Consider the following 26,950-nt stretch of genomic DNA (forward strand, 5'->3'; position numbering starts at 1 on the left):
GCAGCCGCAGGATCCAAAAGGAGCAAAAAGCCAGAACATCTGCTTGTATTCAGATACAGGCCACATCCCCAAGAAAACTCCCTTTCATCTGACTGGCTACTCACAGCAGATCCCATCATGGGAGTGGTCACATATAAACACTGAGAATCATGGCCCAGCCAAGGCGACACACAGTCTTAACCATCACAAACTATATTTTCTGGCCATAGTCAATGGTTTTAAAATAGGCTATAAAGTCACATTTATTTTCCCGCACACAGTGACACAGTGGCTGCAACAATGAGCTCAAGCATAGCAACAATTGTGGGGATGGCACTGGACCGGGCAGTGTTTCGTTCTGTTGTGCATAGGGTCGCTATGAGTCGGAGCCGACTCGACGGCACCTAACAACAACAACAACATTGCCCCGCTAGTTACTGTCTGTATTTTGGTCTCTCCAAATAGAGTGTATAAGATGATTGAGGGCTAGAAGTCCTGTATTACTTACTTGTGAATTCCCTATTTGTGTAGCCCAGTACTATTAAGGTGCTTCTGTTGTAATAGATATGGTAGGTCTGTGTGTGTAAATAAGGAGCCCTTGTTCCACAATGGTTAAGCACTTGGCTGCTAACCAAAAGTTTGGCAGTTCAAACCCACCCAAAGACTCTGTGTTAGAAAGACCTGGCGATCTGCTTCCAAAAAGATCGTAGTCAAGAAAACCATATGGGGCATTTGTACTCTGTCAGGTGGTATTGCTATTTGTTGGAATCAGCTCAATGGCACCAAACAACAATGTGTTTAAGTGGGCCTGGCCTTATACATAGGTTTTGTTTTATTTCTTCTCCAGAGTTTTGCCCTCATTTTTTTAGGTTTAGAAACATTATTTTAATAAATTATCTCCAGTACTAAAATGCTAGTCAGTAAGGCCACACTAAACAGGTATACATCTGAAGTGAAGGAATGAACCATTTGCACCACCCAGGGATTCTGAGCATGGGCACTTTCTTTGTTAGTATTTCTTTATTGGGACACCAGAATTATTTAATAGGAAAAAGAGTGGTGAGGATAATGTGAGTTAGATGGGATTGCTTTTGAGAAATGAGTTTAAAATTTTGCTTTTTGTTTAAGGTTAAAAATTAATGATCAGAAGAAAGTTATTGAATAAATATAAAATTATAAAATTATTTAAGCCGTTAGCGATTGAGTAGGGAAGTTTATAATGTATTTATTATATAAGATTTTTTATAGTAATGTTTTTCAAGGAATATAAAATTAATTTGTCATTCTTTTGTTTCCTTTATTTTAGCTTCCCAGAATCAAGAACGGTTATGTGCATTTAAAGATCCATATCAACAAGACCTTGGGATAGGTGAGAGTCGAATCTCTCATGAAAATGGGACAATACTATGCTCAAAAGGTAGCACCTGCTATGGACTTTGGGAGAAGTCAAAAGGAGACATAAATCTCGTAAAACAAGGCAAGTAGTACTTTTCTTATCTGAAGTGACTTTGTGTTTCATACAATTGAAGTTTATCTAAAAAAGGTAGGTTAAAACCTTTTCCAGTAATTTCTCCTTGAGCATTATGCTCTTTTAAGATCCATCTATATGGGATCAGATTGAAGCAGTGAGTTTATGTTAATGGGGGAGGAAGAACAGAAAAGGAGGGTGAGAATGGTTGCACAAGTCGAAGAATATAATCAGTGTCACTGAATTGTACATGCAGAAATTGTTGATTTGGTGTATGTTTTACTATGTATAATCTCAACAACAACTAAAAATAAAATAAATTATTTAAAAAAACAAAACAAAAACCCTCTCCAGGAAACAGTGAATTTAAATGTGTTTATCCATGTATGTATTCACCCACAAGCCCCACATTTACAAAGGACAGTTGTTTCTTAGCTTATTTTAATAATATCTTTCTTAATGGAACGTTAATGCATCCTTATTGTATGATGTTTGGAAAATACAGAAAACCATAAAGAAAAACAAATTTTACAATTCTGATTTTTTTTTTTAAATTAACTTATCTCCTTCAGGTGTGCTTTCTGTGTACCTTGATGTTTATATGTGTGTGTGTTTCTTTTTTCCAAATTAAGATAATACTATGTAAACAAGTCTCATACCCATTTTTATTCATTTTAAATTGTATCATGAATTAATTTAAAGAGATAATTAAATTATGTCTTTAAATACTTACTAAAAACATTTTTAATCTCTGCACAAAATTTCATTGTATACATGTATTGCGCTTTACTTATACTTTATTATTGGACATTATGTTGTTTTTAAGTTCTTCACTATAATAATGCTGCATTGAACATCTTTGAACATAAATTTCTGATTATATCGATCACTTCCTTGAAATAGATTCCTCAAAGTAGAATTATTAGATTATAAAACATACAAATATTTTTAAGGCCGTTCTTAAAAATTGCCATTTCGCTTTCTAGAAATGTTTATATATAATTTACATTCCCTTCAGCACCGTATGAGAATATCTGTGTTACTGAATCCTTGTTATAGTTGTGTTATTGTTTTTTAAACCTAGAACAATTTAATAGGTACAGACAAAAATGAGATCTTACTGTTGTTTTAATTTGTATTTCATAGATTAATGATGAAGTTAAAACATTTGGTTGGTGGCTTGTGTGTGTGTGTGTGTGTGAATGCTTGTTACGTACTTTCCCATTTTTCTGTCTCTTAAAAATATGCATTCCTATTGATTTGCAAGAGTACACATAGCTTAGGTATACTCAGTCTATCATATTTATTGAAAATATTTCTTAGATGTTGTTTTCCTTTTGTTAGTTTTATTGTCTCCTAACTTCTTTATATTAATATTGATTTGTAGGATGTTGGTCTCACATTGGAGATCCCCAAGAATGTCACTATGAAGAATGTGTAGTAACCACCACCCCTCCCTCAATTCAGAATGGAACATACCGTTTCTGCTGCTGTAGCACAGACTTATGTAATGTCAACTTTACTGAGAATTTTCCACCTCCTGACACAACACCACTAAGTAAGTAAAGTAACTTACTTTTTTTTGTAATTCCTTTTTCCAAAAATTTGAAAAATATAACAATATTCAGCATTGCCAAAGTGAAAGAGAGAGAGGGGGGTGTCATCATCATAACAGTACCTCTGCAAACACCTGAAATCCAAAAGAGATGTTCCTGAGTCAAAAATAAACCCTCCTGTCTTAATGAGTAGTTGTGGTACTCAGGAGGAATGGTCATTGAATGAGTTGTCTTTCTTTAGCAGATTTGGCTTGTAACTTACCTTTAACTTTTTCCCAATCATTATGTTGGCAGGCAATAAATATCAAGTGTCCATATTTCGGGCCCCCTATAAAATTAGGGACAATCTCATAGACCAACCACATGACCATACATGAATATCTGTAATGGTACTGGGCTGCAGACTCTCACATTATAATCATTCAAGGATTAATTTGACCTAGAGTTAGGGGGATGGACAATGGTTACTCCATTCACCTCTAGTCTTAGTTGTTTTTTTTTTTTTAATTAAAAATTTTGTGTATTTTTATACAACAACCTTACATAGCTTTTTGATACAACCAGATAGGGCACAAATAAATGAAATCCCTGCAGACTATGTGTTCCCTCTGTTTATTTAGGCTGTTTCTTAACAAATTTAGCAGAATAGGAAGTGTCCTGATGCTTAATTATTAAAGTTGGAAAGGATATATGGACATTGTTACATGCCATAAAAATTAAAGTTCTATTCATACACCAATGATTTCTGGCCATAGTAAGGGTATTAGCTCTTAGTTCTTAAAAATAAATGCTTGTTTTCCCCAACCTCAGCAACTAAGGTTTAAAGTGTAGTTTATATGGTTTGTTCTTCCCATGAAGGAGATTTATTACCATTAAAAAAAGAAAAGAGGGAAAATAAAAAGAACGCATGTCTTCTCATTCACTGTAACCCTAGTAACTCAGGTCTAAGGTTGTCAAAAGAGCATTGTCAGATAATCTTCCAAGACAAAACTGAGTAAAGATGAGGTTTATGGTTTTATAACTCACAGCCTATGTCTTTGTGGCTTAATTTGTTCAATGATTTTTCTTTCGATGAGCCTGTGATCTTCAGAGTTATTTGTATGTCTTTAAGGGGATAGGAATCATAGGACTGCGTTTATTATATATAAAAAAAAAAAAAGTGCTATAATAATAAATAATATCATATTATATGAGAACCTTAAAAAATATTGGCCAGTACTGTACTTGTTCATTCATAATGATACGTAGACCTGTCTCTAGACAAAATTGTGGTATTAAGGAAGATGAGGTACCTTTCTTTTCTTGAGATCTTGTTTTCTGAGGCCCTTTTTTTTTTTTTTTAAAGGAAACCCTTCCTCTGTTGTGCCCAGTGCCCGTCTGACTCGTTAACTTCTCCAGCACTGCCCTTCCATCCTCCATTAACATATCCTGTTCTTACTTCTCTTTCCCTCTAGGCTTAAGACAGTGGTGGATAATAATTTAATGCGTCTTGATTCCTAAAAGTATTTGCATTAAACTGAAGATTCTTAGAGAAACTTATTCTAGATGAGATAAATCTATTAGTGAAATTTTAATTCACTTTATCAGAATTATAAAGATCTTAGACTGTGTAGCCTCCCTTCAGTAAAACTATAAAGAGAATCCAGGCATTAAATATATGGTGACATCTAAACTAGCTACATAACATTTCTGAATACTCACTATGTGCCAGACACTGTTCCAAGTGCTCTATATGCATTTAACCTTTACATTTAACCCTTACAAAAACACTGTGGTTACAACAATCAACCAACTTGACCTCATTGACTTATACAGAACCCTCCACCCAACTGCTGCAAAGTATACTTTTTTTTCTAGCGCACATGGAACATTCTCTAGAATAGACCACGTATGAGGTCATAAAACAAACCTTTGCAGAATCCCAAACATCGAAATATTACAAAGCATCTTCTCAGACCACAAGGCCATAAAATCAATAACAGAAAAATTAGGGAAAAGAAATCAAATATTTGGAAACTGAACAATACTCTCCTGAAAAAAGACTGGGTTATAGAAGACATCAGGAGGGAATAAGGAAATTCATAGAATGCAACGAGAATGAAAATACTTCCTATCAAAACCTCTGGGACACAGCAAAAGCAGTGCTCAGAGGCCAATTTATATCGATAAATGCACACATACAAAAAGAAGAAAGAGCCAAAATCAGAGAACTGTCCCGACAACTTGAACAAATAGAAAGTGAGCAACAAAAGAATCCATCAGGCACCAGAAGAAAACAAATACTAAAAATTAGAGCTGAACTAAATGAATTAGAGAACAGAAAAACAATTGAAAGAATTAACAAAGCCAAAAGCTGGTTCTTTGAAAAAATTAACAAAATTGATAAACCATTGGCCAGACTGACTAAAGAAATACAGGAAAGGAAACAAATAACCCAAATAAGAAATGAGAAGGGCCACATCACAACAGACCCAACTGAAATTGAAAGAATCATATCAGATTATTATGAAAAATTGTACTCTAACAAATTTGCAAACCTAGAAGAAATGGATCAATTCCTGGAAAAACACTACCCACCTAAACTAACACAATCAGAAGTAGAACAACTAAATAGACCCATAACAAAAAAAGAGATTGAAACAGTAATCAAAAAACTCCCAACAAAAAAAAGCCCTGGCCTGGATGGCTTCACTGCAGAGTTCTACCAAACTTTCAGAGAAGAGTTAACACCACTACTACTAAAGGTATTTCAAAGCATAGAAAATGACAGAATACTACCTAACTCATTCTATGAAGCCACCATTTCCCTGATACCAAAATGAGGTAAAGACATCACAAAAAAAGAAAATTACAGACCTATATCCCTCATGAACATAGATGCAAAAATCCTCAACAAAATTCTAGCCAATAGAATTCAACAACATATCAAAAAATTAATCTACCATGACCAAATGGGATTTATACCAGGTATGCAAGGCTGGTTTAATATAAGAAAAACCATTAATGTAATCCACCATATAAATAAAACAAAAGACAAAAACCACATGATCTTATCAATTGATGCAGAAAAGGCATTCGACAAAGTCCAACACCCATTTATGATAAAAACTCTCACCAAAATAGGAATTGAAGGAAAATTCCTCAACATAATAAAGGGCATCTGTACAAAGCCAACAGCCAACATCACTCTAAATGGAGAGAGCCTGAAAACATTTCCCTTGAGAACGGGAACCAGACAAGGATGCCCTTTATCACTGTTCTTATTCAACATTGTGCTAGAAGTCCTAGCCAGAGCAGTAAGGCTAGACAAAGAAATAAAGGGCATCCGGATTGGCAAGGAGGAAGTAAAATTATCTCTATTTGCAGATGACATGATCTTATACACAGAAAACCTGAAGGAATCCTCCAGAAAACTACTGAAACTAATAGAAGAGTTTGGCAGAGTCTCAGGTTATAAGATAAACATACAAAAATCACTTGGATTCCTCTACATCAACAAAAAGAACGTTGAAGAGGAAATAACCAAATCAATACCATTCACAGTAGCCCCCAAGAAGATAAAATACTTAGGAATAAATCTTACCAAAGATGTAAAAGACCTATAGAAAGAAAACTACAAAGCACTACTACAAGAAACTAAAAAGGACATACTTAAGTGGAAAAACATACCTTGCTCATGGATAGGAAGACTTAACATAGTAAAAATGTCTATTCTACCAAAAGCCATCTATACATACAATGCACTTCCGATCCAAATTCCAATGTCATTGTTTAATGTGATAGAGAAACAAATCACCAACTTCATATGGAAGGGAAAGAAGCCTCGGATAAGCAAAGCATTACTGAAAAAGAAGAAGGAAGTGGGAGGCCTCACTCTACCTGATTTCAGAACCTATTATACAGCCACAGTAGTCAAAACAGCCTGGTACTGGTACAACAACAGACACATAGACCAGTGGAACAGAATTGAGAACCCAGATATAAATCCATCCACATATGAGCAGCTGATATTTGACAAAGGCCCAGTGTCAGTTAATTGGGGAAAAGATAGTCTTTTTAACAAATGGTGCTGGCATAACTGGATATCCATTTGCAAAAAAATGAAACAGGACCCATACCTCACACCATGCACAGAAACTAACTCCAAGTGGATCAAAGACCTAAACATAAAGACTAAAACGATAAAGATCATGGAAGAAAAAATAGGGACAACGTTAGGAGCCCTAATACGAGGCATAAACAGAATACAAAACATTACCAAAAATGACAAAGAGAAACCAGATAACTGGGAGCTCCTAAAAATCAAATACTTATGCTCATCTAAAGACTTCACCAAAAGAGTAAAAAGACCACCTACAGACTGGGGAAGAATTTTCAGCTATGACATCTCCGACCAGCGCCTGATCTCTAAAATCTATATGATTCTGTCAAAACTCAACCACAAAAAGACAAACAACCCAATCAAGAAGTGGGCAAAGGATATGAACACACACTTCACTAAAGAAGATATTCAGGCAGCTAACAGATACATGAGAAAATGCTCTCGATCATTAGCCATTAGAGAAATGCAAATTAAAACTACGATGAGATTCCACCTCACTCCAACAAGGCTGGCATTAATCCAAAAAAACACAAAAAAATAAATGTTGGAGAGGCTGCGGAGAGATTGGAACTCTTATACACTGCTGGTGGGAATGTAAAATGGTACAACCACTTTGGAAATCTATCTGGCATTATCTGAAACAGTTAGAAATAGAACTACCATACAACCCAGAAATCCCACTCCTTGGAATATACCCTAGGGAAATAAGAGCCTTCACACAAACAGATATATGCACACCCATGTTTATTGCAGCTCTGTTTACAATAGCAAAAAGCTGGAAGCAACCAAGGTGTCCATCAACGGATGAATGGGTAAATAAATTGTGGTATATTCACACAATGGAATACTATGCATCGATAAAGAACAGTGAAGAATCTGTGAAACATTTCATAACATGGAGGAACCTGGAAGGCATTATGCTGAGCGAAATGAGTCAGAGGCAAAAGGACAAATATTGTATAAGACCACTGTTATAAGATCTTGAGAAATAGTATAAACTGAGAAGAACACCTACTTTTGTGGTTACGGTGGGGGGAGGGTGGGAGAGGGTTTTTTACTGATTAGTTGGTAGATAATAACTACTTTAGGTGAAGGGAAGGACAATACTCAATACATGGAAGGTCAGCTCAACTGGACTGGACCAAAAGCAAAGAAGTTTCTGGGATAAACTGAATGCTTCAGAGGTCAGCGGAGCAAGGGCGGGGTTTTGGGGACCATGGTTTAAGGGGACTTCTAAGTCAATTGGCATAATAAACTCTATTATGAAAACATTCTGCATCCCACTTTGAAATGTGGCGTCTGGGGTCTTAAATGCTAACAAGCGGCCATCTAAGATGCATCAGTTGGTCTCAACCCACCTGGATCAAAGGAGAATGAAGAACACCAAGGTCACAGGATAACTAAGAGCCCAAGAGACAGAAAGGGCCACATGAACCAGAGACTAGAAGAACTAGTTGGTGCCCGGCCACAACCGATGACTGCCCTGACAGGGAGCACAACAGAGAGCCCCTGAGGGAGCAGGAAATCAGTGGGATGCAGACCCCAAATTCTCATAAAAAGACCATACTTAATGGTCTGACTGAGACTAGAGGAATCCCGGCGGTCATGGTCCCCAAACCTTCTGTTGGCCCAGGACAGGAACCATTCCCGAAGACAACTCATCAGACATGAAAGGGACTGGACAATGGGTAGGAGAGAGATGCTGATGAAGAGTGAGCTATTTGTATCAGGTGGACACTTGAGACTGTTGGCATCTCCTGTCTGGAGAGGGGATGGGAGGATAGAGAGAGTTGGAAGCTGGCAAAATTGTCACGAGAGACTGGAAGGGCTGACTCATTAGGGGGAGAGCAAGTGGGAGTACGGAGTAAGGTGTATATAAACTTATATGTGACAGTTTGACTTGATTTGTAAACGTTCACTTGAAGCTCAATAAAAGTTAATAAAAAAAAACACTATGGGATGGTTATTGTTATATTCCTACTTTACATTGAGATCACTGAGGCATAGGTATATAATTTTACCAAGTTTATGCAGTTATTTGATAGAGCCAGGATTCAAACCAAGTATTCTAGCCCCAGAATATGTGTTATTAAGCTTTACTTTCTCTACTGCCGCAGGGGACCTTTTTATGTTTGCTCGCTTGCTTGTTTGTGGAGGGGGCAGGGAAAGAAATTAAAAAAAAAATCTTGATCATATTATCCCAAAGTTCAAGGACTCCTTCGGAATTTGCACCATATCTTTTTAGCACCAAGTATTGCAAAGTGTTTTCTATATTCACGACACGTTATTTTATTATTTAATATTTTTCTTTAAATCATCTTATTTTTTTAAACGTGTATATACTTCTCATCACCATTGCAAATAGAAAGCCGGTATCATGAATAGAAGTTAACATTAAAGATAAGCATGATGAAAACAAAACCATAATGTTAACTAGCTAGATATTATTGTTTGCCAAAATATCTAAAACCCGAAGCTTGCATTCTCCATGTTAAAAGAGAATAGTAAATGTTTGAGAAATAATAAAGATAACTATTACCAAATCAAGGCTTTCTTCTTGAATAATCAGATGGAAGAAGGAAAACTGACATTTACTAATATGGTCCACATACTGCCTCAAACCAGAAGTCTGACACTTTAGAAAAGTGAACTAGATCATGCTGATGTCTCTTCCAACCAGGAGAGTGTTTGCGGTACCTGTTCTCTTTAAGGAAACCCTAGTGGTGTAGTGGTTAAGTGCTAACAAAAAGGTCAGCAGTTCAAATCCACCAAGTGCTCCTTGGAAACTCTATGGGGCAGTTCTACCCTGTCCTTTAGGGTCGCTATGAGTCGGAATCATCTTGATGGCAACGGGTTTGGTTTTTTTTGTATTCTGTTTAAGCAGAAAAGCAGTCTTTAAATTAATGAACTTATTTCTATAGTATCCTTTTATCTTCATATACTCTTAATTCATCCTTATTGTGTTTGTAAATTCTCAGTTTCAAAGAAGTATATACTTACTGTAAGGTTTAGAATCTTATGTTAGAACAATTTCTTGATAAGATTTCTGGAATTGGTAAAATTAATCTTACTAATTATAAATTAAACAAGATAATTAAGTCAGTACAAAAGCAGGCAAAAATGTTTTTCTTTTCTTTTTTTAATTAAATAAACCACTCCATTCTATTCAGTGCTTGAGGTTCTTGGGTGAAAGTCAGAATAAAAATGTGGAATACTTTTATTTTCTTTCATTTACATTATTCATTAAGTTGATGGTTGGATCAGATGAGAAACAAAGACTGAATTGCATCTAAAGCCAGGTTTGAAAAATCACATTCTAATTTATGCTGTGCTGCTACTAAGATTAGAAATTCTAATTTCAGCATCTGGCAACAAATGTCAATATCTCACACCAAGTTAGAAAAGAAAGCCTTCATTTTCTTATTAGGAGAGACTGCTCTTAAATCTTTTAGAAGTCAACTCTTACAAAAACCTTTCTTAATTCTCCTTTTATCATAAGGATAATTTTCTGCGAATTTTTACTCTATATGAGAGCCTGTATTTTGTGATCTTTTTTTATTTGAAGGAAGAATTGTTACTGAGTTTCCGTTGAAAGTTATTCAGTTTCCTGTGTCCCAGTAGTTAAGAAACAGAACAAAGAATATTTTCTGAATCTTTCATAAAAAAAAAAAAAAAAAACTATAAGAACTTATTTCTGACACAATGGGGTGGCCTGCTTTATTTTTCTCAAGTGTATAATTTCCAAGGTTTTTAGCAATGAATAAGGTAGGTAGGTAGGTCAATAGATAGATAATGATGGGCAGCATTTGACATGGATCCCAGTGATCCCCACCTCCTGGTATTCTCAACCTGTGTAATCCTCTTCCTTGAGTATGAATTGGACCTAGTGACTTGATTCTAGCTAACCACATATGGCAAAGGTGATGTGTCTTAGTTATCTAATGCTGCTGTAACAGAAATACTAAAAGCAGGTGGTTTTAACAAATAGAAATTTATCTTCTCAAAGTTTAGGAGGCTAGAAGTCAGAACTCAGGGTGAATTCAGGCAGCTGTAGGGGAAGGTTTTCTTTCTGTTGGCTCTGGAAGAAAGTCCATGTCTCTTCTGAGCTTCTGCTCCTGGGCAGTCTTCATGTGGTTTAGCATTTGTCTTGCCCCATCTCTTGCTTGTTTAATCTCTCTCTTTTTTAAAATGTTATTTTTTTTTTCACTGCACTTTAGGTACAGATTTACGGAACAAGCTAGTTTCTCATTAAACAGTTAATACACGTATCATTTTGTGACATTGGTTGCCAACCCCATGACATGTCAACACTCTCCACCTCTCGACTTTAGGTTCCCTTTTACCAGCTTTCCTGTCCCCTCCTACTTTCTTGTCCCTTCTTCTGAGCTGGTGTGCCCATTTAGTCTTATTTTGTTTTATGGGCCTGTCTAATCTTGGGCTGAAGGGTGAACCTCAGGAGTGACTTCAGTACTGAGTTAAAAAGGTGTCCAGGGGCCGTACTCTCGGGGTTTCTCCAGTCTCTGTCAGACCAGTAAGTCTGGTGGCTTTTTGTGAGTTAAAATTTTGTTCTACATTTTTCTCCAGTTCTGTCCAGGACCCTCTACTGTGGTCCCTGTCAGGGCAGTTGGTGGTGGTAATGTTTAATCTCTTTTTATATCTCAAAAGAGATTGACTCAGGATACGCCCTACACTGATCCTGTCTGATCAACATAACAAAGACAACCCATTCCCAAATGGAATTAAAGCCCCAGGCGTAGAGGTTAAGATTTACAGCACATATTTTGTGTGGACAGAGTTCAATCCGTGATGTGATGAGACATCACTTCCGTGGTTAGGTTAAAAAAAGACTTCCGTTTTGCTGGTATACTCTCTCTGACTCTTGTGTGCACTTGCTGTGATGAATAATATTCTATTCTGTGGGTATACTGCATTTTTTAAAAATCCATTCATCAGTTCATAAACATTTGGGTTGTTTCTAATTTGGGGCTATTATGAACAATGGTGTATAAGTTTTTGTGTGATTTTTCTTGGGCATATACCTAGGAGTAGAATTCCTGGTTCATATGATAATTCTATATTTAATTTTTGATGAACTGCCAAATTATTTTCCATAGCATCTGCACATTTTACATTCCCACCAGCAATGTATGAGGGTTCCAATTTTTCCACATCCTAACCAACACTTGTTATTGTCTGTCTTTTTTATTGTAGCCATCCTAGTGTGTGTAATACTTGTTGCCATCTAGTCAGTTCTGACTCATAGTGACCCTGTAGGACAGAGTAGAACTGCCCCATAGGGTTTCCAAGGAGCAGCTGGTACATTCGAACCGCCAACCTGTGGACCAGCAGCTAAGCTCTTAACCCCTGGCTCCTAACCAAAAGGTCAGCAGTTTGATTCTACCAGCTGCTCCTTGGAAATCCTATGGGCTAGTTCTACTCTGTGCTATAAGGTCACTGTCTTAGTTATCTAGTCCTACTATAACAGAAATACCACAAGTGGATAGCTTTAACCTCACAGTCTAGGAGGCTAGAAGTCCAAATTCAGGGTGCCAGCTCAGGGGAAGTCTTTCTTTCTTTGTTGGCTCTAGGGGAGGGTCCCTGTCATCAGTCTTCCCCTGACGTAGGAGCTTCTCAGTACAGGGACCCCAGGTCCAAAGGACACGCCTTACACCGGGCTCTTGTTTCTTGATATTATTAGGTTCCCATCTCTCTGCTGGCTTCTTTCTTTTATGTCTCAAAAGAGTTTGACTTCAGACACAACCTAATCTTGTAGATTGAGTCCTGCCTTATTAACGTAACTGCCTATAATCCTGCCTCATTAACATCATAGAGGTAGGATTTACAACACAGGAAGATCACATCAGATGATAAAATGGTAGACAGTCACATAGTACTGGGAATCATGACCTAGCCAAGTTGATATGCACTTTTGGGCAACACACTTCAGTGTATAACATTCCACCCTTTGACTCCCCAGATTCATGTCCTTGCCACATGTAAAACGCACTCACCCCATCATATCATAGCAAAAGTCTTAAATCCAAGTCCCAAATCCAAAAATTTCTCTTCATCTGCTGCTTCCAAAGTGCAATGGTGGAACAGGCACAAGGTAGGCATTTCCGTTACAAATGGGAGAAATTGGAGGGAAAAAAGGGAAAATAGGCACAAGCAAGTCAGCAGAACACTTTACATTAGCCCTCAAGGCTTGAAAGTAATCCTCTGTTCTCTGAGACCATTTAGGCAATGGCCCTGTTCTCCAGACTCTGGGTGTTGGCCACTCTCTGCTGATTCTGGAGGGAGGCCCTTGGCCCTGGGCTTCAGCTCTGCCTTCCAGGCCCGCTGGAATACAACTGTGTTCCCTCAGCTTTGGCTGGCCCCATTCTCCTAGTCCATGTGAGTGGCAACTCCATCCTCTGAGAATGAGGCAGCACTGCTTCCTGTGTTCCTTGACATTTTAGTTCTGCCTCTGGTCCCTTGGCCTCTCCGCCTGTATCTGTGGCTTCTGAGGCAAGTGTTCCAAAGCTCTTTAGCTCCACCGATAAGTGCCTGGAGGCACCCGACTCTGCCAATAAACTTCTGCTGGAAGGCATTCAGCTCTCTTATGCCATGGGTCAGCCCTTGCACATTCTCACACTGGCCTCCTGTTTCTGCTGCCGCCATTTCTCTGCTGCTGCCTGTCTGTGAAACAGCTCTTCACACTTTCTTCTGAGTCCTCACGAGAATTGTCTTTGATGTCCATAATTCCACCAACAGACTCTTCAAGGCAATCTAGACATTTACTGTTAGGCACTTTAAGACCCTTCCAGCCTCTACCCATTTACAGTTTCAAAACCACTTCCACATTTTAGGTATCTGTCAGAGCAGCACCCCACTGTTGTCTTAGCTATCTATCTAGTGCTGCTATAATAGAAATACCACAAGTTGATGGCTTCAGCAAACAGAAGTTTATTCTCTCACAGTCTAGTAGGCTAGAAGTTCAAATTCAGGGCGTCAGCTCCAGGGGAAGGCTTTCTCCCTCTGTTGGCTCTGGAGGAAGGTTCTTGTTATCAATCTTTCCGTCATCTAGGAGCTTCTCAGCGCAGGGACCCTGGGTCCAAAGGACACAGTCTGCTTCTGGCACTACTTTCTTGGTGGTATGAGGTTCCCCCATGTTGTCTGATTTCTTGACTGCTGTTTTGATGGGTGTTGATTGTGGATCCAAGTAAAATGAAATACTTACCAACTTCAATATTTTTTACGCTTATCATAATGTTGTTTATTGGTCCAATTTTGAGGATTTTTATTTTCTATATGTTGAGGTGTAATCCATACTGAAGGCTGTAGTCTTTGATCTTCATCAGTAAGTGCTTCAAGTCCTCTTCACTTTCAGTAAGCAAAGTTGTGTTATCTGCATATGGCAGGTTAATGAGTCTTCCTCCAATTCTGATGCTGTGTTCTTCATATAGTCCAGCTTCTTGGATTATTTGCTCAGCATACAGATTGAAAAAGTATGGTGAAAGGATACTGCCCTGATTCATATCTTTCCTGATTTTAAGCCACACGTTATCCCCTTGTTCTATTCAAACAACTGCCTCTTTGGTCTATGTACAGGCTCCTCATGAGCACAGTTAAGTGTTCTGGAATTCCCATTCTTCACAGTTATATCTGTAATTTGTTATGATTCAAAAAGTCCAATGCCTTTGCATAGTCAATAAAACACAGGTAAACATCTTTCTGATATTCTCTGCTTTCAGCCAAGACCCATCTATCATCAGCAACGATATCTCTTGTTTCATGTCCTCTTCTGAATCCAGCTTGAATTTCTGGCAGTTCCCTGTCAATGTACTGCTATGAGTTACCTTTAGCAAAATTTTATTTGCATGTGATAGTAATGATATTCTTGATAGTTTCCACATTCGGTTGGATTGTCTTTTTTTGACATAGGCACATATGTGGATCTCTTCCAGTCAGTTGGCCAAGTAGCTGTGTTCCAAATTTCTTGGCATAGACAAGTGAGCACTTCGAGCATTACATCTGTTTGTTGAAACATCTCAATTGGTATGCTGACAATTCCTGGAACCTTGTTTTTCACCAGTGTCTTTAATGCAGTGTGGACTTCTACCTCTAGTACCATCAGTATTTGATTAAATGCTACCTCCTTAAATGGTTGAATGTTGACCAGTTCTTTTTGGTTCAGTGATTCTGTGTATTCCTTCTGTCTTCTCTTGATGCCTCCTGCATCATTCAGTTTTTGCCCATAGTATCCTTCGCTATTGCAGACTGAGGCTTGAAGTTTTTCTTCAGTTTGTTCAGCTTGATAAATGCCGAAGGTGTACTTCCCTTTTGGTTTTCTAACTCCAGGTCTTCGCATATTTCATTATAATTCTTTACTTTGTCTTCTCAAGCTGCCTTTTGAAATCTTCTGTTCAGCTCTTTTACTTCATCATTTTTTCCCTCTCTTTAGCTTCTTGACGTTCAAGAGCAAGCTTCAGAGTCTCTTCTGATATCCATTTTGGTCTTTTTTTCTTTTTTATCTTTTTAGTGACCTTTTGCTTTCTTCGTGTATAATGTCCTTGATGACTCATCTGGTGTTTGGTCGTTAGTGTTAAATAAGTCAAATCTGTTCTTGAGATGTTTTCTAAGTTCAGGTGGGGTATACTCAAGGTTGTACTTTGGTGTCATGGACTTGTTCTAACTTTCTTCAGCTTCAACTTGAACTTGCATATGAACACTTGACGGTCTGTTCTGCACTTGGCTCCTGTCCTTGTTCTGACAGATGATATTGAGCTTTTCCATCGTCTCTTTCCACAGATGTAATTGTTTTGATTGCTTTGTATTCCATCTGTCGAGGTCCATGCATATAGTCGCCATTTATATTTGTTGAAAAAGATACTTGCATTGATCTTGCAAAGTCATTGATCTTGTGCAATTCTGTCATGCTATCTCCAGCATCATTTCTATCACCAAGGTGGTATTTCCCAACTACTGATCCCTCTTCTTTGCTTCAGCTTTCATATTCCAATCACCAGTAATTATCAATGCACATTGATTGTATGTTTAGTCAATTTCAGACTTCAGAAGTTGGTAAAAATCTTCAATTTCTTCATCTTTGGCTTTAGTGGTTGGTGTGTAAGTTTGAATAATAGTCACATTAACTGTTCTTCTTTGTAGGCATATGGATGTTATCTTGTCATTGACAGCATTGTACTTCAGGGTCAATCTTGAAATGTTCTTTTTGATGATGAATGCAATGCCATTTGTCTTCAATTTTTCATTCCCAGCATAGTAAACCATATGATTATGTGATTCAACCTGGCCAACAGCAGTCCATTTCAGTTCACTAATGCTAGGATATTGATCTTCAAGCGTTCCATTTCATTTTTGACAGTTTTCAATTTGCCTTGATTCATACTTTGTACATTGCATATTCCGGTTATTAATAGATGTTTGCAGCTGTTTCTTCTCATTTTGAATCCTGCCACATCAGCAGATGAAGGCCTAGAAAGCTTGACTCCATCAACGTCGTTAAGGTCAACTCTAAGGAAAAAGCCCTTTCCCAGTTGCTCATCTTCCAGCAGTGTTTCAATGTTCTGCTGCTATTTATAAGGTTTTCACTGGCCCATTTTCTCAGAAATAGATCATCAAGTCCTTTTTCCCAGTCTGACTCAGTCTGGAAGCTCTGCTGAAACTTTGGTGGCCCTGCTGTTATGTGAAATGCTGGTGGCATAGGTTCCATCATCACAGTGACACACAAGCTGCCACAGTATGATACACTGATAGGCAGGTGGTGGCTAGAACCTATAAATGTTGTTTATTTAGAAAAAGGTTGTTTGCAAATGTGATTAAGGGTCTTTAGCTGGGGGGGTTATCCTGGAGTGTCCAGGTGGGCTTTAATGCCATCACAAGTGTCTTTATAATAGAGAGGCAGGGAAATTTGACACACACAGGAGAGTAGAAGGCAATATGACCACGGAGGCAGAGATTGGAGTGATGCAGCCACAAGTTAAGGAATGCTAGTAGCCACCAGAAGTTGCCAGTAGGAACGGAATCTCCAGAATCTAGAGCCTTTGTGATAGCATAGCCCTACAGACATCTTTATTTTGGCACAGTGAAACTGATTTCAGACCTCTGGTCTCTAAAAATGGGTAGCTTCTGAGAGGTCATAATATACTAAGGCTTTTGTTGTTTCTGTTTTAGGTTTTTCATTTAAACCAAGATAGAGTTGGATTAAAAATAAAACATCCTACATTGGTCCGAATGTCTCTAGTACCTCTAAGCAGGACATGTGGGTGCCTCTGAGACAAGACTGGGGACAAAGACATGTACAGGCAGAAAGAAGGGAATATAAAAGACAAGGAAAGGTAAACTGAGAGGGATTGGGAAAAAGAAGAGCTGAGGAGATGGGAAAATTGAATCTCCTTGTTGGAGAACGACAGAGTACCAGCAACAGTTGTTTTAAGCTCCTCTGGCTTCATCATTGCCCTATATATTCTTGCGTTTTACCTCTGTACCCTCAACTGTCTAAGGAGTATGGTTTGTAGGAACTAAGCAAATATTTATGGACGCTTTGGGTTAGAATAATCAGATCAGTCATGATCTGATAGAGATGCTTTCGTTTACCATCCTTTCTTGGAAGATCAGATGTGCGTGTTTAGAAGGTCACTTGTCAAAAATTGTGAAAATAAGTTAGAGTACATGCTTTTGGAATAGGGAGTAAGGGAATAATCTGGGAACTGTGGAAAAGATGAATTAAGGATTTTAATGGTTTTGGATATGGATTAAGGATGGTTTTCTGAGCAGTGCTAATTTCATAAAGTACTGTCCAGCTTCTGCTTAAAGCATATGTCCTTCTAACCTATCTCCAGACTTTTCTGTCTGCTCTGTGCATCTTTTATTGACTCTGACCTTTGTTGTTGCTGGCAACTGCTTCTGCTGCCAAAGCATTAGAAACAGCAAGAGGATATGCAGCCTATTGATTTGTCTGCTTTGTGTAATATTTTTCTCTTGACAACAAAATTAGATACATTAAAAGTACTAAATATAACTGTAAAAATGAAATGTGTACATTTGTGGAATGCTTCTATTAAGCTTACTAGTGATTACCTGTGGTTGGCTTCTAATTGTCATTGTAGCTCATTACAAGGGAAAATAACTGCATTCGTTATATAGGAATCCAACCCTTAATGAATTTTAGCCACACACAATGGCACAGATAGATATTGAAAACATACTGAGCACAAGAAGCAAGGTACAAAAATTTTATTTATATGAAATCCAAAAACAGGCAAAACTAAGCATTGTTGTTAGGTGCTATCAGTTTGGTTCCGACTCATAGCAATCCTATGTACAACAGAATGAAACGCTGCCCAGTCCTTCGCCATCCTCACAATCGTTGTTATGTTAAGAAAAACCAGGAAATGATTACCATAAAAGTCAGGATAGTGGCTATCTCTAGGGCAAAAGGAGGTTGTTATGACCAGGAAGTAGCAGGCTTTTGGGGTGCTGGAAATGTATTTCTTGGCCTGGGTGGTGGTTACATGTGTATTTACTTCATAATAATTCACTAAGCTGTACAGTAAACATATTTGTATATATGAGTTACATTTTGTAGTAAAAATGGTCTAAAAAAATGAAACAATCATGCGAAATGGGAAAGCCTAGGGCAAGGGAAAAAACTAGAAAACAAACAACTGGAAATTTAATAGAAAAAAGCTAGTAATTTTTCTCTGCATCTCTCTTGCTTTCCTTATAACAGTGAGCATTAGTTGCTATCATAATTAGAAGAACATCACATAGGGATGGAAAGTATTTGGGAACGTAGTTCTACTTCCCATCTCTTTACAAGTTCTCCGCATAATGCAATTCATGTTTTAGTTGTCTAGTAGGTTATTGATTGGAAGGCATAACTTTCACTTTTATAGTCAAATTATGTCATGGTCATTTTCTAAGAAAGAGATCTTTCATATGAGTTCTAGATTTAGGTGTATCCTTTGTAGATGAGTTAGGAAAATTGACAAGGGGTCTCTGACATAACCCTATCTTTGTTTTGATGCTATATCGTGAGAATTTTTATTTTTTAAAAATAATGAATATTGCATGGATTTGATTTCTGTTTTCCTACTGTTAATTAAGGCTCAGATTGACTTTTCTTAATTAGGGTATGTCTTAGGCTGGATTCTCTAGAGAAGCAAAACCAGTGATGTGTGTGTGTGTTTATATATATATGTGTATGTGTGTGTAGAGGTGATTCCAACTCATAGCGACCCTATAGGACAGAGTAGAACTGCCCCCATAGGGTTTCCAAGGAGCAGCTGGTGACTTCGAACTGCTGACCTTTTTTGGTTAGCAGCCGAGCTCTTAACCACTGCAACACAAGGGCTCTACACACACACACACACACACAGAGATTTATCTCAAGGAAATGGCTCATACCGTGGTGGAGGCTGGCAATTCCTAAATCTGTGGGTAGGTGTTAGGCAGGAGACTTCTCCTGACACATGTAGCTGCAGGGGCTGATGAATCCAAGATCGGCAGGTCAGATAGCAGGCTGCTGGCTCAAGTTCCAAGACGAGCTGAATACAGGATCCAGAGCAAGCAAGTGAGCTTTGCCACAACATCCATATATATACTGGATGCAGGCCACACCCTGGAAGAAACTCCCCTTACAACTGATTGGCTGATCACATCAGATCACATCATAGAAGATGACTGCATCACTACTTAACTGCCAAATTACATCAGTACATAACTGCCAAACTACATCATTACGTAACTGCCAGACCACTGCAAATCACGGCCTAGCCAAGTTGACAGACTAACCATCACGGAGTATCAGTGCTTGCAGTATTAAATATTTTAGAAAGTTGTTGCATGGAGTACCAAACTCTTTTTGTTTCATTGTATCTATGTGTAAAGCTAAAAAATAAAAATTTAAATATCATAGGAGTCATTCATCTAAATCCAAACCCGTTATTGAGTCAATTCCGACTCATAGCGACCCTATAGGACAGAGTAGAACTGCCCCATAGAGTTTCCAAGGAGCGCCTGGTGGATTCCAACTGCCGACCTTTTGGTTAGCAGCTGTAGCACTTAACTACCAGGCCACCAGGGTTTCCGAAGTCATTAAGGCCTGCTATAATTATACCAAAAATATTTTGATAACATATCCAATGTTGTGTTCTTTATGCTTTAATAAAGTACAAACAAAAGTAGCAGCAGATTAATCTTTTTAAAATCATATTTACTAAAATTATTGATTGACTTAAATGCTGTTTTACACTTCTTATTTAATAATTTTATTCCAATGAAATGTAATTCACTTTGTTAGTTTAAATTCATTCTTTTTAAGAGAAACAAAATGGTGAAAATCAGCCTCTCCTAATCATAACAGTTTTCTGAATACATTTTAGAGAAATTAAGTTATCTAAGTATTTACAAAGCAAAAAAAAAGGATAGACATTCAATATCTTTCCTGTTTTTTAGCTTCAGACTGTTTCTCTTTCCCTCTCTTCTTTACTTTCCTACTGTTTCCTTTATAATTCAGCCATAAGATGTCTTCACCCAATTAGCAAAATATGAACTGGTTTTTGTTACTGTTGTTTGTTGTGTTTGTTTCTTACAAGATAGATATATTCAGAATGATTAATGAAGCAAGCTAAACTTAAAATACACTTAAATCTTCAGTATTAAATACCAATTAAAGAAAAAGAAATCTGCCTCTTCTCAATTTATTTTTAGGATATTAAATTTAAACATGAATCTGATTATGATTATTGTATAGTTGCCACTCTAAACATATTAATTAAATAAATCAACATTATTCCTTGTACAAATATTTGTTCAAAACATTAAAATGCATAATGTATCATAGTTACAGGAACGGTGTATTTTGCTAAGTAATTAATTTAACTCTGATCACATTAATTGTTTTGACTTCAGATTTTATCTCTGGTTTTATGAAGCACATTGCTCTAAAAAGGAAAATTCTAATTTGTCTTTCTAGATGGAGTTGTAAGAAATTAAGGAGCCGGGCATAGCGGCTAGTGTGTTATATTTAAGCTTCTTTGCTGCTTGCAACAATGTTGTTCTTTCTTTGACACAGACCCAGACAAAGGCAGAGTGTAGCAAGGAAGCAGACAGCACGCCTCCAGTAGTGGCCCCGGCCTGGCTCCAGGATTTGTAAACAGAAACATCCCAGGCTCCAATGAAGCAGACAGCAGTTCCCTGTCTGTTCAGCATTCAGGAAGCACTTGCTTGTACAAGCCCAGCCATGCACACAGGCATACATAGTAGTGTTTACATTTGGCAGAGTATTTAACTGAGAAAACTAATAGGGAGGAAGAAGAGCCTTTATTGGAGCTTGGGGAACAAGACAATTTCAGGTATAGCATATAATAAAATTATCCTATTTTAAATGCCATATGTATATATATGGTGTTCAAAAAAAGTTTTTTAAAGAAAAGAAACAAGTTAGGAGTTTCCTACTTAAGGGACTCTTTTATTGCACATATGTGTGAATACACATATTGAAATATTTTTCCTGGCAGTTTTTCAGGGATCTCATATTTTTAGACTATGTGACAGACATATCCTGGAAAGTTTTTCATTTGAAATGTTTTAACCATTAGTATGGTTTTTAACTATGAGTCGGAATCGACTCGATGGCACTGGGTTTGGTTTTTTTTGGTTTTATGGTTTTTAACACATTTAAAATTTTATTTTAATGCATTTTTCATTCTCCCTATTATACGAATTAAAATTAGTAATTCCAGATTTTAGGTTATGAGTATTTTAATGTAAGAGTAAGTTTGTATTTTCTTTCGTAAATTTGAGAATAAAAGCAATGAAAATGCTGAGGCTTGAAAAACATTGGAAGACTCACACAGAATTTTAGAATTAAAAGGATAAAAGTTACCTAGTAAGACCCATTTATTTTGTGGCTAAAGAAGTCAGGGCCAGAAAAAAATTGTGTTTAACTTATTCATAGTGGCTAAAGTAGGACTAAACTTGTGAGCTCTTTCCACTAAGCCGTTTTAGTGCCATTACCTGGAGTATTTTGGAGTGTATTATTATCAATTACAGAATACTAGTTTTTCTAACAACTTATTATTTATGATAATATAAACTGTAGTTAATTCAATTTGGAAATTAAATCACTTATTCATCATGATTCCTAATATTTGACATCTTGCCTCAAGACAGTGTGTCCTACCTAGGTATAAGTTCAGGGGAAGAAAAAAATCTCTTATATTTGTATGCCGTTTGCCATTCCTGGTTTTCTTACCAGTTGCCATTAATTCTGTTCTGACTCACGGCAACCCCATGCGTATCAGAGTAGAATAGTACTCCATAGGGTTTTCAGTGGCTGATTTTTCAGAAGTAGATCGCCAGGCCTTTCTTCTGAGGCATCTCTGTGTGGACTAAGTCTCAAACCTTGCAGCTGAGCACATTAACTGCACCACCCACAGACCCTGGTTGTATAAAAATAGTACCACTAAATTCTTTTTAAATACAGGCTTCTCCCAAAAATCTATTTCAAATGGAAACAAATCAAAGATGATGTGTGTATATATGTATGCACATACAGATGTATCTATCTATATATAGATATGTGTGTACATGCATATGTTGTTGTTAGGTGCCATTGACTTGGTTCCAACTCATCGTGTTCCTCTGCACAACAGAACAAAACACTGCCCAGTCCTGTTGTTGCTATGCTTGAGCCCATTGTTGGAACCATCCATCTCGTTGAGGGTCATCTTTTTCACTGACCCTCTACTTTACCAAGCATGATGTCCTTCTCCAGGGACTGGTCCCTCCTGATAACATGTCCAAAGTATATGAGACGAGGTCTCACCATCCATGCTTCTAAGGAGCATTCTGGCTTTACTTCTTCCAAGAGAGATTTGTTTGTTCTTTTGGCAGTCCCTGGTATATTCAATATTCTTCGACAACACCGTGACTCATTTTCACAATGTTGACTCCTCCTATCCATGAGCAAGGTATGTTTTTCCACTTATGTAGGTCTCTTTTCGTGTATTGCAATAGTATCTTGTAGCTTTCTTTGTATAGATCTTTTACATCTCTGGTTAGATTTATTCCTAAGTATTTTATCTTCTTGGGGGCTATTGTAAATGGTGGATTTGGAGATTTCTTCTTCGACATTCTCTTTGCTGGTGTAGAGGACTCCAACTGATTTTTGTATGTTTATCTTGTATCTTGATACTCTGCTGAGCTATATTAGTTCCAGTAGTTTTCTTGTGGATTCTTTTAGGGTTTTCTGTATATAAGATCTGATCATCTGCAAATAGAGATACTTCTTCCTTACCAGTTTGGATGCCCTTTATTTCTTTTTCTAGCCTTATTTCTCTGGCTAGGACCTCCAGCACAATGTTGAAAAAGAGTGGTGATAAAGGGCATCCTTGTCTGGTTTCCATTGTCAAGGGGAATGCTTTCAGACTCTCTCCATTTAGGGTGCTGTTGGCTTTTGGGTTTGTATAAATGCCCTTTATTATGTTGAGGAATTTCCCTTCTATTTCTGTTTTGCTGAGAGATTTTATCCGAAACGGGTGTTGGACTTTGTCAAATGCCGTTTCTGCATCAGTGATAGGATCATGTGGTTCTTGTCTTTTGTTTTATTTATGTGGTGGATTACACTGATTGTTTTTCTAATGTTGATCCATGCCTGCATACCTGGTATGAATCCCACTTGGTCCTGGTGAAATTTTTTTTTTTTTATATGTTGTTAAATTCTATTGGCTAGTATTTTGTTGAGGATTTTTGCGTCTGAGTTCATGAGGGATATTGGCCTGTAATTTTCTTTTTTTGTGTGTGGTGCCTTTACCTGGTTTTGGTATCAGGGTTATGCTGGCTTCATAGAATGAGTTTGGGAGTATTCCATCCTTTTCTGTGTTCTGAAATGCCTTTAGTAGTAGTGGCCAACACCATAATTCAAAGGTGTCAATTCTTCTTCAGTCTTCTTTACTCGTTGTCTAGCTTTCACATGCATACGGGGCGATTGAAAACACCATGGCTTGGGTGAGACACACATTAGTCCTTAAAGTGACACCTTTGCTTTATAACACATTAAAGAGGTCTTTGCAGCAGATTTGCCCAATGCAACGCATCATTTGATTTCTTGACTGCTGCTTCCATGGTCGTTGATAGTGGATCCAAGTAAAATGAAATCCTTGATAACTTCAGTCTTTCCTCCATTTATCATGATGTTGCTTATTGGTCCAGTTGTGAGGATTTCTTTTTGTTTTCTCTTTTTAAGTTGAGGTGTAATGCATACTGAAGGCCGTAGTCTTTAATCTTTATCAGTAAGTGCTTCAAATCTTCTTCACCGTCAGCAAGCAAGGTTGTGTCATCTGCACAATGCAGGCTGTTAATAAGCATTCCTCCAATCCTGTTGCCTCTTCTTCATATAGTCCAGCTTCTTGAATTTTTTACTCAGTATACAGATTGAATAAGTATGGTGAAAAGATATATGTATTTGTGTATGCATGAATATATACATACATATGTATTCATATGTATATTAAACCACATAGGGGGCACAGTTATGTATACTTCTTAGGCATCACCAAACACCTTGCAATTTTTTTTTTTTTTTGTTTGAAGGTTTAGGACCATATTGGCATAATATAATTCATTAAGTTTATGTTCTACATCCTACTTTGGTGAGAAGTGTCTGGGATCTTAAACCTTGCAAGTGGCCATCTAAAATACAACTGTTGATCTCTAGTAGTCCGGAACAATAAAGAAGGAAACCAAAAACTCAGAGAAGTAACTAATCTATAAGACTAATAGTCTACATGAACCACTTCCTCATCTATCCTGCTACCCGAATAACTAGATGTTCCCTGGCTTCCACTAATGACTGTTCTAATAGGAGCACAGTGGACGTACCCTGAGAGAATGGGAGCAAAAGTGGAACAGAACTCAATTCTTAAAATGTTTAGAGAGAATGGACTGGTTGAGAGACTAAAGTACTCCCCGAGACTGTCACCCTAAGATACTCTTGAAACCTTGAACCAAAACTCTGCTGAGGTCACCTTTTAACTAAATGACAGAGTGGCTCATGAAATAAAGAACAATGCCCTTGAGTACTGCACTCCTTTAAAAAATCATCTATATGAGACCAAATGGTCAACAATTACTGTGAAGCAAATATGGTAATGTAAGGCGGCAAGGAAACTAGATTACTAGAAATGCAACAACCAGAGCAGAATTAATGAGAATGTTGAAACATTGTGAAAAACGTAATCAATGTCACTGAATAATTTGTATAGAAATTACTAAATGGGAACCGATTTGCTGTGTAAACCCTCACTGAAAACACAGCAAAATTAACGAACGTGGCAGTAGAAAAGTATATGATTATGAAATGTATTGAATTCCACTGCAGTAAGATGGCTTTTTGTTTAGATTGCTGGCCCCTGTTTTTTCATGGGTGCCATCCATGAAGAGCTTGACTACATTATTTATTTTAAAGATAGTGCCATGTTTGTTAATTTTGCTGTGTAAAATATGGATCTTCTGCAGAAGAAAACATACCTGATTGTATATTTCTGATGCTGCTTGGCACTTTGTAATTTGGAAATGTCATTAGCAAAGTCAGCTTCATATGTAGATAATGTTGAATAGACTGCTGCTTAAACAGACGTACGCATGTGAAAAGTATTCTTTGGTTTACAACTGCATTCATTTTCTACAGAATCTATTGTTTGCAGTTTTCTTGTTTTCATGATCAGCCCCAAGCTTCTGCTCATAAAGAGCATCCTAGACTTTTTGGTTTCATATCAGGCTGATCTAGCTGCCTCTGTGGTTTTTCAACAGCCCGCAACCAGGCTAAACTGTACTTAAGAGCATCTTTTAAATAGTTCTGTCCTCCCCATTGTTTACATCTTTAGTTAATTCTAAGGAAATCATTTAATTATCTGGATGTTGATTTTTCTTTTAAAATATGTGTCTTAGTGGTGTTGAATTATTACGCCTGTTCTAGTAATCTTTTAATGTTTGGGAATAAGGAGACAGCAGTAGAAAAGAATAGAGGATAATAGCTTATCTTTTGGGTAAACGTCTTTTGTCATTTAATATAAACTAGATTCAAAGGTTACAATATGGAATTGCTTATGAAATTGGATAAGATGCCTCTGGTATGTTTAGAATTGTGTAGACAAAGGAAAATAGGTTGAAAACTATCATTTTTTGTTTGGCATAGGGTTTTAAGAAGAATTTTTTTTTCTACAGAAAATCTTATGCATCAGTTATCAATCAACATTTCTAAACTCCCAGACTTTGAGAACATCTCAGAGCCCCAAAGTTAGATGTTGGAGGATAATTCCTCATTGACAGAGATGCAGTAACATTCTGTACCCAGCTAATAAAGGGTGCAGCTCATACATGAAAATTGGTAATACATTGTGAACTAGAGGGCAAGAACTGAGTTCTTCTAAAATGATAGTTCTTGGGTTTCTTCTGCCTAAAAACATAAATAGTTTAACATAAAGTATCGTCAAATCCAAGTCAGGAAATAGAACATCCCAGAAAACCTTTGTGTGTTTCTTCCTAATCCATACATCTATTTCCCCCTTAAGTATACCATTGTCCTGACTCTTATGGTAGTCATTTCCTTGCTTTTCTTTATAATTTGTCTATCTTGTTTCTATATATATGTATATGTATAGGTATATATATATATATATATATATATACAGGTAGAAGAGTTGAACTACTCAATGAATAGATAAGAAAGATATTCATAAGCTGTCTTTAAAATCCAAAAAGTATAAACAACCTAAATTGGGTTTTCAAAAGGCTCCTCATGATATAGGACAAGTGAGTGATAAAGTGCTATATGTG

At 37.2% G+C, this 26,950-nt stretch overlaps 1 protein-coding gene across 4 annotated transcripts in view; it reads left to right on the forward strand.

Annotated features, from left to right (window-relative positions):
- The window catches only part of BMPR2 (bone morphogenetic protein receptor type 2), a 150,920-nt gene that overhangs the window by 84,449 nt on the left and 39,521 nt on the right, over nucleotides 1-26,950 (forward strand). For all 4 annotated transcript variants that reach the window (XM_049887886.1, XM_049887888.1, XM_049887885.1 and 1 more), the window contains 2 exons: nucleotides 1,286-1,456; nucleotides 2,835-3,005. In XM_049887886.1, the coding sequence (XP_049743843.1) occupies nucleotides 1,286-1,456; nucleotides 2,835-3,005 (342 nt within the window). The remainder of the gene's footprint in view (nucleotides 1-1,285; nucleotides 1,457-2,834; nucleotides 3,006-26,950) is intronic.

This window comes from Elephas maximus, chromosome 6 (genome assembly GCF_024166365.1).
Source record: "Elephas maximus indicus isolate mEleMax1 chromosome 6, mEleMax1 primary haplotype, whole genome shotgun sequence".
NCBI classification, from domain to species: Eukaryota; Metazoa; Chordata; class Mammalia; order Proboscidea; family Elephantidae; genus Elephas; species Elephas maximus.